General features: G+C 48.4%; 1 protein-coding gene across 4 annotated transcripts in view; it reads left to right on the forward strand.

Annotated features, from left to right (window-relative positions):
* Positions 1 to 13734, forward strand: part of LOC106576468 (adiponectin receptor protein 2) — a 104218-nt gene that overhangs the window by 16727 nt on the left and 73757 nt on the right. For 2 of the 4 annotated variants that reach the window (XM_082964205.1, XM_082964208.1), the window contains exon 2: positions 12471 to 12864. In XM_082964205.1, coding sequence (XP_082820331.1) covers positions 12715 to 12864 — 150 coding nt within the window. In that variant the 5' untranslated portion in view covers positions 12471 to 12714. Of the gene's footprint in view, positions 1 to 4785; positions 4855 to 12044; positions 12064 to 12470; positions 12865 to 13734 lie in introns of those variants that run through there. The other 2 variants (XM_082964206.1, XM_082964207.1) reach the window with 2 other exon arrangements.

The following is a 13734-nucleotide window of genomic DNA, read 5'->3' on the forward strand; positions in this document are numbered from 1 at the left end:
GTGTGTAGTTGTATTGAGGAGCTGTGTGAATATCAGGGAACAGTGTGTAGTTGTATTGAGGAGCTGTGTGAATATCAGGGAACAGTGTGTAGTTGTATTAGTAGCTGTGTGAATATCAGGGAACAGTGTGTAGTTGTATTGAGTAGCTGTGTGAATATCAGGGAACAGTGTGTAGTTGTATTGAGGAGCTGTGTGAATATCAGGGAACAGTGTGTAGTTGTATTGAGGAGCTGTGTGAATATCAGGGAACAGTGTGTAGTTGTATTGAGGAGCTGTGTGAATATCAGGGAACAGTGTGTAGTTGTATTGAGGAGCTGTGTGAATATCAGGGAACAGTGTGTAGTTGTATTGAGGAGCTGTGTGAATATCAGGGAACAGATTTTGTGTAGCTCATGCGCATAACATTTAGAAAACAGGAACAAGTGTTGGGGGACGAACAGGACGCTAGGCCACTCTGAACACCTGGGCCAGTGGTGTCTAGTTCAGGGGAGCTGGGTTCCCTGGGCCAGTGGTGTCTAGTTCAGGGGAGCTGGGTGTCCTGGGCCAGTGGTATCTAGTTCAGGGGAGCTGGGTGTCCTGGGCCAGTGGTATCTAGTTCAGGGGAGCTGGGTGTCCTGGGCCAGTGGTATCTAGTTCAGGGGAGCTGGGTGTCCCTGGGCCAGTGGTATCTAGTTCAGGGGAGCTGGGTGTCCTGGGCCAGTGGTATCTAGTTCAGGGGAGCTGGGTGTCCTGGGCCAGTGGTATCTAGTTCAGGGGAGCTGGGTTCCCTGGGCCAGTGGTATCTAGTTCAGGGGAGCTGGGTTCCCTGGGCCAGTGGTATCTAGTTCAGGGGAGCTGGGTTCCCTGGGCCAGTGGTATCTAGTTCAGGGGAGCTGGGTTCCCTGGGCCAGTGGTATCTAGTTCAGGGGAGCTGGGTTCCCTGGGCCAGTGGTATCTAGTTCAGGGGAGCTGGTTGTCCTGGGCCAGTGGTATCTAGTTCAGGGGAGCTGGGTTCCCTGGGCCAGTGGTATCTAGTTCAGGGGAGATGGGTCAGTGGTATCTAGTTCAGGGGAGATGGGTTCCCTGGGCCAGTGGTATCTAGTTCAGGGGAGCTGGGTTCCCTGGGCCAGTGGTATCTAGTTCAGGGGAGCTGGGTTCCCTGGGCCAGTGGTGTCTAGTTCAGGGGAGCTGGGTTCCCTGGGCCAGTGGTGTCTAGTTCAGGGGAGCTGGGTTCCCTGGGCCAGTGGTGTCTAGTTCAGGGGAGCTGGGTTCCCTGGGCCAGTGGTGTCTAGTTCAGGGGAGCTGGGTTCCCTGGGCCAGTGGTGTCTAGTTCAGGGGAGCTGGGTTCCCTGGGCCAGTGGTATCTAGTTCAGGGGAGCTGGGTTCCCTGGGTCAGTGTGGCATTCGTCCCAAATTGCACCCTATTCCCTTTATAATACACTTCCGGGCCCATAGTGCACTGAATAGAGAATAGGGTGCCAGGCATGGTGTCCTCTCCAGTTATGAGCTGCCCTCCTCTCCCCCTGGGAAAGATTTGCCTCTGAAACTCAGTGTAGCCCAGTGGTGGAGGCTGAAGGTGTCTGTTGACAGCTGGAACAGTGATACATTAGATTGATACTTCATTGGTTCCAGATCCAACTCCCTCTGTATACTGAGAGTTGATTGGTTCCAGATCCAACTCCCTCTGTATACTGAGAGTTGATTGGTTCCAGATCCAACTCGCTCTGTATACTGAGAGTTGATTGGTTCCAGATCCAACTCCCTCTGTATACTGAGAGTTGATTGGTTCCAGATCCAACTCCCTCTGTATACTGAGAGTTGATTGGTTCCAGATCCAACTCCCTCTGTATACTGAGAGTTGATTGGTTCCAGATCCAACTCCCTCTGTATACTGAGAGTTGATTGGTTCCAGATCCAACTCCCTCTGTATACTGAGAGTTTATTGGTTCCAGATCCAACTCCCTCTGTATACTGAGAGTTGATTGGTTCCAGATCCAACTCGCTCTGTATACTGAGAGGTGTGAGTGTGTGAGTGTGTGTGTGTGTGTGCGCACGCCAATTGAGCACATCTCTTCTGGAGCACAGCATAGTGGGATGTAGCTAGTTCTACAGCCGACCCTACAGCTGCTGTGACAGTACTGATGTGTTTCAGGACAGCACAACTCCTCTAGTTAGCTAGGACCTCCAGGGTCCCACAGCTGATGATGCAGAGGAAATTGAACACATTATTGTGTGTGTGTAATGAGCGACTGGGTAGAGGCACACAGTCTTGAGAGATTTGCATATTCTTCTCTTTTGTCTGTAAGAAACGGTGGTGTTGTCCTCCAGGGAGTTTCTCCACACTGCTTCCTGTTTCCTTTCCTCCTGTATGTCTCAGACAGTGTCGCCAAGCTCAACCTGATACATTTGTAATGTGCTCCATCTACAAAATATTGGTCTTGAAAACACTGTTCTTTCGAATACAAATATTGACCCAATATTGTATCGGTTTTAGATGTGCTGGAAGTTTTAGAAGTTAACAAGCGTGATATGTAGTCTATTTCATGGTGTGTATTTTCTCATTCTGGGGAATTGGTGCGAAAGGGTCTCGATTGGCCGGTTAATTCTGTATGCAGCTGTATGCATTTCATCAGACTGGAGACATTTGAACACACACACACACACACACACACACACACACACACACCACACACACACACACACACAATCTGTTCCTATCAAGCTTCAGTAGAACAAAGTGACTTGTCTCGGTGCCTGTTAGATGGTGTGTTTTCCTGCCAGTTCCCATCTGTTCTGGGGGCATCCCAAAAGTCTGGATCACACAGGCCTCCACCATACGCTCATTTATATAGAACATGCATTACAAAAAATATCTGTCCATGGGCAGTTTTCTCCCCCATGTAGAAATGTGAAATCTTTCTCACTAACCACGTTTCCATTCACAGTTTTTATGTGAGTAAAGTCATACCCTATTAAAAAAGAATTCCCAACAGCTGTGATGAACACAGGATGTTTCGGTACAAATAAAAAATAAAAATAATGCCATCAGATAAGTTGTTGGTTCAACATGGTGGGATCTTTTAGTGTCGGTAAAATGTATTATGGGAGAGAATGCAGTAGAAACTCCTTTATGGGTAAATATTGCTATAATAACCATGATATGGAAGTAAACCTGGAGGAACATGATGACATGGTGTCTGGTCGTCCCACTAAGACTCAGGAAACCATGCACTTTATTAGGCTACACATGAAATAAGTTCTGATCAACTTCACAGGGAGGTGGAAGTGCAGGGAGGAACTTGATGCTCCTTTCCAATAAATATAGAGGCTCATTCTGGTGACATGATGATCGATACTTCACTGGCATTTATATATAAATAATTATAATAATCTTGCTGTTATCCATAGTAATCTCATCATGTAGACTAGCCTACCCTCACTGTACCCTCACTGTACCTGCCAGCTGTTGGCTAGAGAGCATGTGCCAAGACCAGATATTTAACCCAACAGTTTTTGTGATGACGGGTAAAGATGAAAAATGCAATGGAAACGCATTGAATTTGAGCTTTTTATTTGGTAAATGAAAAATTTAATACATTTTATTATAAGGCTGTAATGTAACAATGTGGAAAAAGTCAAGGGGTCTGAATACTTTCTGAATGCACTGTATAGATTTAACATTTGGCCTATGCCAAAAAGGGAATGGGCCGTTTGGCATGTCGCCCTGCTGAGTGCCCCCTGCACCGCTGTGCACCGCCAGGCTCCCAATGGTGCAGTCATGTTGAAATATGTCATCACTGTTGACGATGGCTGTCCAACATGGTGGGTAGAATCATAGAATCGCCCAACTCTTCTGTATAGGGACTGGGGGGGGGGGGGGGGGGGGGGGGGGGGGCGTTTCATCAGCAACACCATCTGCTTGCCAGGCATTGTCTGTCTTTTTGAATGTATTTCATTTTCCTCCTCCCTCTAAAACATCTTCCTGTCCCCGGCTTGCTGTTCCCTAGCGGAGGGCTTGGATGTTGTCCAAACTATGCTGTATAATTTGAAGGAAATGCATGATGGGAAGTGGAATCAATCACAGGATGTTGTTTTTCTGATTGTGTGTACTGACTAGCCTGGTCTGACTGTGTGTACGGACTAGCCTGGTCTGACTGTGTGTACGGACTAGCCTGGTCTGACTGTGTGTACGGACTAGCCAGGTCTGACTGTGTGTACGGACTAGCCTGGTCTGACTGTGTGTACGGACTAGCCAGGTCTGACTGTGTGTACGGACTAGCCTGGTCTGACTGTGTGTACGGACTAGCCTGGTCTGACTGTGTGTACGGACTAGCCTGGTCTGACTGTGTGTACTGACTAGCCTGGTCTGACTGTGTGTACTGACTAGCCTGGTCTGACTGTGTGTACTGACTAGCCTGGTCTGACTGTGTGTACTGACTAGCCTGGTCTGACTGTGTGTACTGACTAGCCTGGTCTGACTGTGTGTACGGACTAGCCTGGTCTGACTGTGTGTACGGACTAGCCTGGTCTGACTGTGTGTACGGACTAGCCTGGTCTGACTGTGTGTACGGACTAGCCTGGTCTGACTGTGTGTACGGACTAGCCTGGTCTGACTGTGTGTACGGACTAGCCTGGTCTGACTGTGTGTACGGACTAGCCAGTTCCTATACTGTCAGATCTGGGACCAGGCTATGTACTTACCAATGTCCTCTATCTTCCAGAAGTCAAAACAAGCAGTGTTTTTATCCCCGCCCCTTCTCTCTGTTATTGCCTTCCATGCTTCATCTTTCCTTTTTTTCTTTACAGGATCTTCTTCTAGCCAAGTGATTTATGTAGATGCATTCCCCTGCACGCTGCGACTGGCCCTCGTCTGATGTGAGAGCAGTGTTTTTACTGTGTCAATGTGTTTTAGTAGGAGTGCAGTACGGATCGTCCCCATGCTAGCCGCAGGGGAGCTTTCAGGGCAGGTGACAACTGGTGTGTGACTGACTGCAAGGTCTTTCCAGGGATTAGTGAACGGGCCAAGCTGCACTGTGTGTGTGTGTGTGTGTGTGTGTGTGTGTGCTTGCACGTGTCCTGCAACTGCTGGTGTGTAAGCACATAATGGTATATGGCCGTTCAGAGGGTATGCAGGTCACGCTCACAGCAGGCGCTCCATACAGTGGTTCTGCACTGCAGTTCTCTCCCTGTCCCCATCCACCATAGAATTCCATGGACCATGTCATAGTGTGCTGCCAGAGAGAAGAGGAGAGGGGGAGTTAGAATGTGCTTCAGGCATGTTCACCTTGACTTGGCATCAGTGTGTGTGTGTATAGTCTAGGCTTGTAGTCTGCAAAGGGAGTAATATGGAATATGTTTTAGGTCCCCATAGCTCTGTAGAACATGGAGCTATAAACTATTGAACAAGCTCTTCTCTGTCCAGACTCCAGCTGGAGGGTTTGTGAGGTGGTAAGTTTCTAGAATCTTCAATACAGCATCTTACTGTCCTGGAGATGACAGGAGTCTCTGTAGGTTCATACAGCATCACCTTACTGTCCTGGAGATGACAGGAGTCTCTGTAGGTCCATACAGCATCTTACTGTCCTGGTGATGACAGGAGTCTCTGTAGGTTCATACAGCATCACCTTACTGTCCTGGAGATGACAGGAGTCTCTGTAGGTTCATACAGCATCACCTTACTGTCCTGGAGATGACAGGAGTCTCTGTAGGTTCATACAGCAACACCTTACTGTCCTGGAGATGACAGGAGTCTCTGTAGGTTCATACAGCAACACCTTACTGTCCTGGAGATGACAGGAGTCTCTGTAGGTTCATACAGCATCACCTTACTGTCCTGGAGATGACAGGAGTCTCTGTAGGTTCATACAGCAACACCTTACTGTCCTGGAGATGACAGGAGTCTCTGTAGGTTCATACAGCAACATCTTACTGTCCTGGAGATGACAGGAGTCTCTGTAGGTTCATACAGCATCACCTTACTGTCCTGGAGATGACAGGAGTCTCTGTAGGTTCATACAGCATCACCTTACTGTCCTGGAGATGACAGGAGTCTCTGTAGGTTCATACAGCATCCCTTACTGTCCTGGAGATGACAGGAGTCTCTGTAGGTTCATACAGCAACACCTTACTGTCCTGGAGATGACAGGAGTCTCTGTAGGTTCATACAGCATCACCTTACTGTCCTGGAGATGACAGGAGTCTCTGTAGGTTCATACAGCATCACCTTACTGTCCTGGAGATGACAGGAGTCTCTGTAGGTTCATACAGCAACACCTTACTGTCCTGGAGATGACAGGAGTCTCTGTAGGTTCATACAGCAACACCTTACTGTCCTGGAGATGACAGGAGTCTCTGTAGGTTCATACAGCAACACCTTACTGTCCTGGAGATGACAGGAGTCTCTGTAGGTTCATACAGCAACACCTTACTGTCCTGGAGATGACAGGAGTCTCTGTAGGTTCATACAGCAACACCTTACTGTCCTGGAGATGACAGGAGTCTCTGTAGGTTCATACAGCATCACCTTACTGTCCTGGAGATGACAGGAGTCTCTGTAGGTCCATACAGCAACACCTTACTGTCCTGGAGATGACAGGAGTCTCTGTAGGTTCATACAGCAACACCTTACTGTCCTGGAGATGACAGGAGTCTCTGTAGGTTCATACAGCAACACCTTACTGTCCTGGAGATGACAGGAGTCTCTGTAGGTTCATACAGCAACACCTTACTGTCCTGGAGATGACAGGAGTCTCTGTAGGTCCATACAGCAACACCTTACTGTCCTGGAGATGACAGGAGTCTCTGTAGGTTCATACAGCAACACCTTACTGTCCTGGAGATGACAGGAGTCTCTGTAGGTTCATACAGCATCACCTTACTGTCCTGGAGATGACAGGAGTCTCTGTAAGTTCATACAGCAACACCTTACTGTCCTGGAGATGACAGGAGTCTCTGTAGGTTCATACAGCATCACCTTACTGTCCTGGAGATGACAGGAGTCTCTGTATGTTCATACAGCATCACCTTACTGTCCTGGAGATGACAGGAGTCTCTGTAGGTTCATACAGCAACACCTTACTGTCCTGGAGATGACAGGAGTCTCTGTAGGTTCATACAGCATCACCTTACTGTCCTGGAGATGACAGGAGTCTCTGTAGGTCCATACAGCAACACCTTACTGTCCTGGAGATGACAGGAGTCTCTGTAGGTTCATACAGCATCACCTTACTGTCCTGGAGATGACAGGAGTCTCTGTAGGTCCATACAGCAACACCTTACTGTCCTGGAGATGACAGGAGTCTCTGTAGGTTCATACAGCATCACCTTACTGTCCTGGAGATGACAGGAGTCTCTGTAGGTTCATACAGCATCACCTTACTGTCCTGGAGATGACAGGAGTCTCTGTAGGTTCATACAGCAACACCTTACTGTCCTGGAGATGACAGGAGTCTCTGTAGGTTCATACAGCAACACCTTACTGTCCTGGAGATGACAGGAGTCTCTGTAGGTTCATACAGCATCACCTTACTGTCCTGGAGATGACAGGAGTCTCTGTAGGTTCATACAGCATCACCTTACTGTCCTGGAGATGACAGGAGTCTCTGTAGGTTCATACAGCAACACCTTACTGTCCTGGAGATGACAGGAGTCTCTGTAGGTTCATACAGCATCACCTTACTGTCCTGGAGATGACAGGAGTCTCTGTAGGTTCATACAGCAACACCTTACTGTCCTGGAGATGACAGAAGTCTCTGTAGGTTCATACAGCATCTTACTGTCCTGGAGATGACAGGAGTCTCTGTAGGTTCATACAGCAACACCTTACTGTCCTGGAGATGACAGGAGTCTCTGTAGGTTCATACAGCAACACCTTACTGTCCTGGAGATGACAGGAGTCTCTGTAGGTTCATACAGCAACACCTTACTGTCCTGGAGATGACAGGAGTCTCTGTAGGTTCATACAGCACATCTTACTGTCCTGGAGATGACAGGAGTCTCTGTAGGTTCATACAGCAACACCTTACTGTCCTGGAGATGACAGGAGTCTCTGTAGGTTCATACAGCAACACCTTACTGTCCTGGAGATGACAGGAGTCTCTGTAGGTTCATACAGCAACACCTTACTGTCCTGGAGATGACAGGAGTCTCTGTAGGTTCATACAGCATCACCTTACTGTCCTGGAGATGACAGGAGTCTCTGTAGGTTCATACAGCATCACCTTACTGTCCTGGAGATGACAGGAGTCTCTGTAGGTTCATACAGCATCACCTTACTGTCCTGGAGATGACAGGAGTCTCTGTAGGTTCATACAGCAACACCTTACTGTCCTGGAGATGACAGGAGTCTCTGTAGGTTCATACAGCAACACCTTACTGTCCTGGAGATGACAGGAGTCTCTGTAGGTTCATACAGCATCACCTTACTGTCCTGGAGATGACAGGAGTCTCTGTAGGTTCATACAGCAACACCTTACTGTCCTGGAGATGACAGGAGTCTCTGTAGGTTCATACAGCAACACCTTACTGTCCTGGAGATGACAGGAGTCTCTGTAGGTTCATACAGCAACACCTTACTGTCCTGGAGATGACAGGAGTCTCTGTGGGTCCATACAGCAACACCTTACTGTCCTGGAGATGACAGGAGTCTCTGTAGGTTCATACAGCAACACCTTACTGTCCTGGAGATGACAGGAGTCTCTGTAGGTTCATACAGCAACACCTTACTGTCCTGGAGATGACAGGAGTCTCTGTAGGTTCATACAGCAACACCTTACTGTCCTGGAGATGACAGGAGTCTCTGTGGGTCCATACAGCAACACCTTACTGTCCTGGAGATGACAGGAGTCTCTGTGGGTCCATACAGCAACACCTTACTGTCCTGGAGATGACAGGAGTCTCTGTAGGTTCATACAGCAACACCTTACTGTCCTGGAGATGACAGGAGTCTCTGTAGGTTCATACAGCATCTTACTGTCCTGGAGATGACAGGAGTCTCTGTAGGTTCATACAGCATCTTACTGTCCTGGAGATGACAGGAGTCTCTGTAGGTTCATACAGCATCACCTTACTGTCCTGGAGATGACAGGAGTTTCTGTAGGTTCATACAGCATCACCTTACTGTCCTGGAGATGACAGGAGTCTCTGTAGGTTCATACAGCATCTTACTGTCCTGGAGATGACAGGAGTCTCTGTAGGTTCATACAGCATCACCTTACTGTCCTGGAGATGACAGGAGTCTCTGTAGGTTCATACAGCATGACCTTACTGTCCTGGAGATGACAGGAGTCTCTGTAGGTTCATACAGCATCTTACTGTCCTGGAGATGACAGGAGTCTCTGTAGGTTCATACAGCAACACCTTACTGTCCTGGAGATGACAGGAGTCTCTGTAGGTCCATACAGCAACACCTTACTGTCCTGGAGATGACAGGAGTCTCTGTAGGTTCATACAGCAACACCTTACTGTCCTGGAGATGACAGGAGTCTCTGTAGGTTCATACAGCAACACCTTACTGTCCTGGAGATGACAGGAGTCTCTGTGGGTTCATACAGCATCACCTTACTGTCCTGGAGATGACAGGAGTCTCTGTGGGTTCATACAGCAACACCTTACTGTCCTGGAGATGACAGGAGTCTCTGTAGGTTCATACAGCATCTTACTGTCCTGGAGATGACAGGAGTCTCTGTAGGTTCATACAGCAACACCTTACTGTCCTGGAGATGACAGGAGTCTCTGTAGGTTCATACAGCAACACCTTACTGTCCTGGAGATGACAGGAGTCTCTGTAGGTTCATACAGCAACACCTTACTGTCCTGGAGATGACAGGAGTCTCTGTAGGTTCATACAGCATCACCTTACTGTCCTGGAGATGACAGGAGTCTCTGTAGGTTCATACAGCAACACCTTACTGTCCTGGAGATGACAGGAGTCTCTGTAGGTCCATACAGCAACACCTTACTGTCCTGGAGATGACAGGAGTCTCTGTAGGTTCATACAGCAACACCTTACTGTCCTGGAGATGACAGGAGTCTCAGTAGGTTCATACAGCATCACCTTACTGTCCTGGAGATGACAGGAGTCTCTGTAGGTTCATACAGCAACACCTTACTGTCCTGGAGATGACAGGAGTCTCTGTAGGTTCATACAGCAACACCTTACTGTCCTGGAGATGACAGGAGTCTCTGTAGGTTCATACAGCATCACCTTACTGTCCTGGAGATGACAGGAGTCTCTGTAGGTTCATACAGCATCACCTTACTGTCCTGGAGATGACAGGAGTCTCTGTAGGTTCATACAGCATCACCTTACTGTCCTGGAGATGACAGGAGTCTCTGTAGGTTCATACAGCAACACCTTACTGTCCTGGAGATGACAGGAGTCTCTGTAGGTTCATACAGCATCACCTTACTGTCCTGGAGATGACAGGAGTCTCTGTAGGTTCATACAGCAACACCTTACTGTCCTGGAGATGACAGGAGTCTCTGTAGGTTCATACAGCAACACCTTACTGTCCTGGAGATGACAGGAGTCTCTGTAGGTTCATACAGCATCTTACTGTCCTGGAGATGACAGGAGTCTCTGTAGGTCCATACAGCAACACCTTACTGTCCTGGAGATGACAGGAGTCTCTGTAGGTTCATACAGCATCTTACTGTCCTGGAGATGACAGGAGTCTCTGTAGGTTCATACAGCAACACCTTACTGTCCTGGAGATGACAGGAGTCTCTGTAGGTCCATACAGCAACACCTTACTGTCCTGGAGATGACAGGAGTCTCTGTAGGTTCATACAGCAACACCTTACTGTCCTGGAGATGACAGGAGTCTCTGTAGGTTCATACAGCATCTTACTGTCCTGGAGATGACAGGAGTCTCTGTAGGTTCATACAGCATCACCTTACTGTCCTGGAGATGACAGGAGTCTCTGTAGGTTCATACAGCATCATCTTACTGTCCTGGAGATGACAGGAGTCTCTGTAGGTTCATACAGCAACACCTTACTGTCCTGGAGATGACAGGAGTCTCTGTAGGTTCATACAGCATCACCTTACTGTCCTGGAGATGACAGGAGTCTCTGTAGGTTCATACAGCATCACCTTACTGTCCTGGAGATGACAGGAGTCTCTGTAGGTTCATACAGCAACACCTTACTGTCCTGGAGATGACAGGAGTGTCTGTAGGTTCATACAGCAACACCTTACTGTCCTGGAGATGACAGGAGTCTCTGTAGGTTCATACAGCATCACCTTACTGTCCTGGAGATGACAGGAGTCTCTGTAGGTTCATACAGCAACACCTTACTGTCCTGGAGATGACAGGAGTCTCTGTAGGTTCATACAGCAACACCTTACTGTCCTGGAGATGACAGGAGTCTCTGTAGGTTCATACAGCAACACCTTACTGTCCTGGAGATGACAGGAGTCTCTGTAGGTTCATACAGCAACACCTTACTGTCCTGGAGATGACAGGAGTCTCTGTAGGTTCATACAGCATCACCTTACTGTCCTGGAGATGACAGGAGTCTCTGTAGGTCCATACAGCATCACCTTACTGTCCTGGAGATGACAGGTCTTTGTTGCCTCATGGGGGGGGGAGGATGAAAGGAAGATTAGATGAGTGTCAGACTATTAGCCAGGAGAGGAAGCGGTTTGGAGAGGTGTAGAGAGAGGGGAGAGTGAGGGGTGTAGAGAGAGGGGAGAGGTGTAGAGAGAGGGGAGAGTGAGAGGTGTAGAGAGAGGGGAGAGTGAGAGGTGTAGAGAGAGGGGAGAGGTGTAGAGAGAGGGGAGAGTGAGAGGTGTAGAGAGAGGGGAGAGTGAGAGGTGTAGAGAGAGGGGAGAGTGAGAGGTGTAGAGAGAGGGGAGAGTGAGAGGTGTAGAGAGAGGGGAGAGTGAGAGGTGTAGAGAGAGGGGAGAGTGAGAGGTGTAGAGAGAGGGGAGAGTGAGAGGTGTAGAGAGAGAGGAGAGATTTTCAGTGCTTACAGCCAGAGATGAGTCTTCTCTTTGTGTGGACTCTTGGGTTACTCTCCATGTCCTTGGCATTGCAAGTTGCTAAGCTACCCAGCATGACACCCAACCAGACTGTGGTGGTGAGTGGTCATTGACCATTTTTAATTGTGACCATTTGACTGCAGACTGTGCAGACTGACGTTTCACAGTGTGTAACGTTGACTTGTAATTCTCTGTCCGGGTCTAAATCTGTTTCCATGTAGACATACTGGCTTGGCTTGGACCATATATCCTATAGACCATATATGGGGGTATTTGGACATGCCAACAGAATCATTTTAATACCATATAAATATAAATGTTTGGGGCCCCTCCCCCGCGCGTGCTACACCACTCCTTATCTGGTTACTGCCCTAATACTGGCAAATACAAACAATTCATAACAAGATATTCAAAATAAGAACTATTTTCTTCTCTCCCTTCCTTCCCTTTCTCTTTCCTACCCCCTCCCTCCATCCCTTCCTGTCTCCTCCCTCTCCCCCTTTAGGCTCCTTACCAGTCTACCGACCCCCACCCTTTCTGGCCAACTATCCGACCCCCACCACCAGGACCCAGTTACCCCTGTCTAGCTGGAGGAGGACCCTCCACCACCTCTACCAGTCCAGCCAGGCCGGTCAGTCCACAGCGGTCAGCGGGGGAGGATCAGGCCAGCAGCCAAGCTGGAGGGAGCCGGAGGAGGAGGGGAGCTGGAGCCGCAGCAGAGGCCCTCAGGGGCCGAGGGCCCGGGCTTCATGTTGAGGTATAGAGGCTGTGGTACCGCTGCAACAGATGCTGATGGCACCACTACGGAGCAGATGGATCCTAGAGAGCAGCAGCAGGAGGAGGAGGAGGATGATGATGTCATCTCAGACGGGCACACACACAATGGGGTGACTCTGAGGGTGAGTGAAGCTTTTAGAGTATCTGGGTTGATGATACCCACTGGTACTGCTGAGTGAATGCACTGTCATATATATATATATATATATATATATATATATATATATATATATATATATATATATATATATATATATATATATATATATATATTTAACAATAAAGCTACTTCCTATCCCACAGACACTCCTCACAATAACCGTATCCCATTCAGAGACACCACAGCTCTCTGTGAGGGATAAATAAGATTTAGCTGGCAGAGCTAGATAATGATCCACTCAGCATGAGAGCTCAGTGCTCCTCATCTCCATCTCATCTCCTGCCTCTCTCACTGTGCTGCTGTGACGTCAGTATTGTACTTCACTAATGAAGAGGACTTCAGTAAAGATCTATACTAGAACATTCTCACAACAGGCATATTCTTGCTCTAGGGGGGGTTTTCATATCAAAGCACAGATAAACGGATAAATCCAAGTGTGTGTGTGACTAACTGTGTGTGTGAGATTCAAAGAGCTGAGCAGGCAGCCTATGTCTTTGGTGTACTATTGCTTTCATTTAAGCCCGGGAGAGAGAAGCTAGCCTGCCCGGGAGAGAGAAGCTAGCCTGCCCGGGAGAGAGAAGCTAGCCTGCCCGGGAGAGAGAAGATAGCCTGCCCCCCTGAGGCATGTGACAACACAATGGTTTAATGATCTGTGTCTGTTCTGCTGCTGCTAGTTTGTGAGACTGCTGCAGCACAGAGTGCTGAATACAGGCAGTCAAGCTGGCCTGGCCAGTAGAAATACACTGTAAGTCAGTGTTTCTCAGAGTGCTGAATACAGGCAGGCAGCAGATTCTCTGGCCTGGCCAGGAGAAATACACTGTAAGTCAGTGTT

The sequence above is a fragment of the Salmo salar genome, chromosome 17 (genome assembly GCF_965601325.2).
Source record: "Salmo salar chromosome 17, fSalSal1, whole genome shotgun sequence".
Classification (NCBI taxonomy): Eukaryota; Metazoa; Chordata; class Actinopteri; order Salmoniformes; family Salmonidae; genus Salmo; species Salmo salar.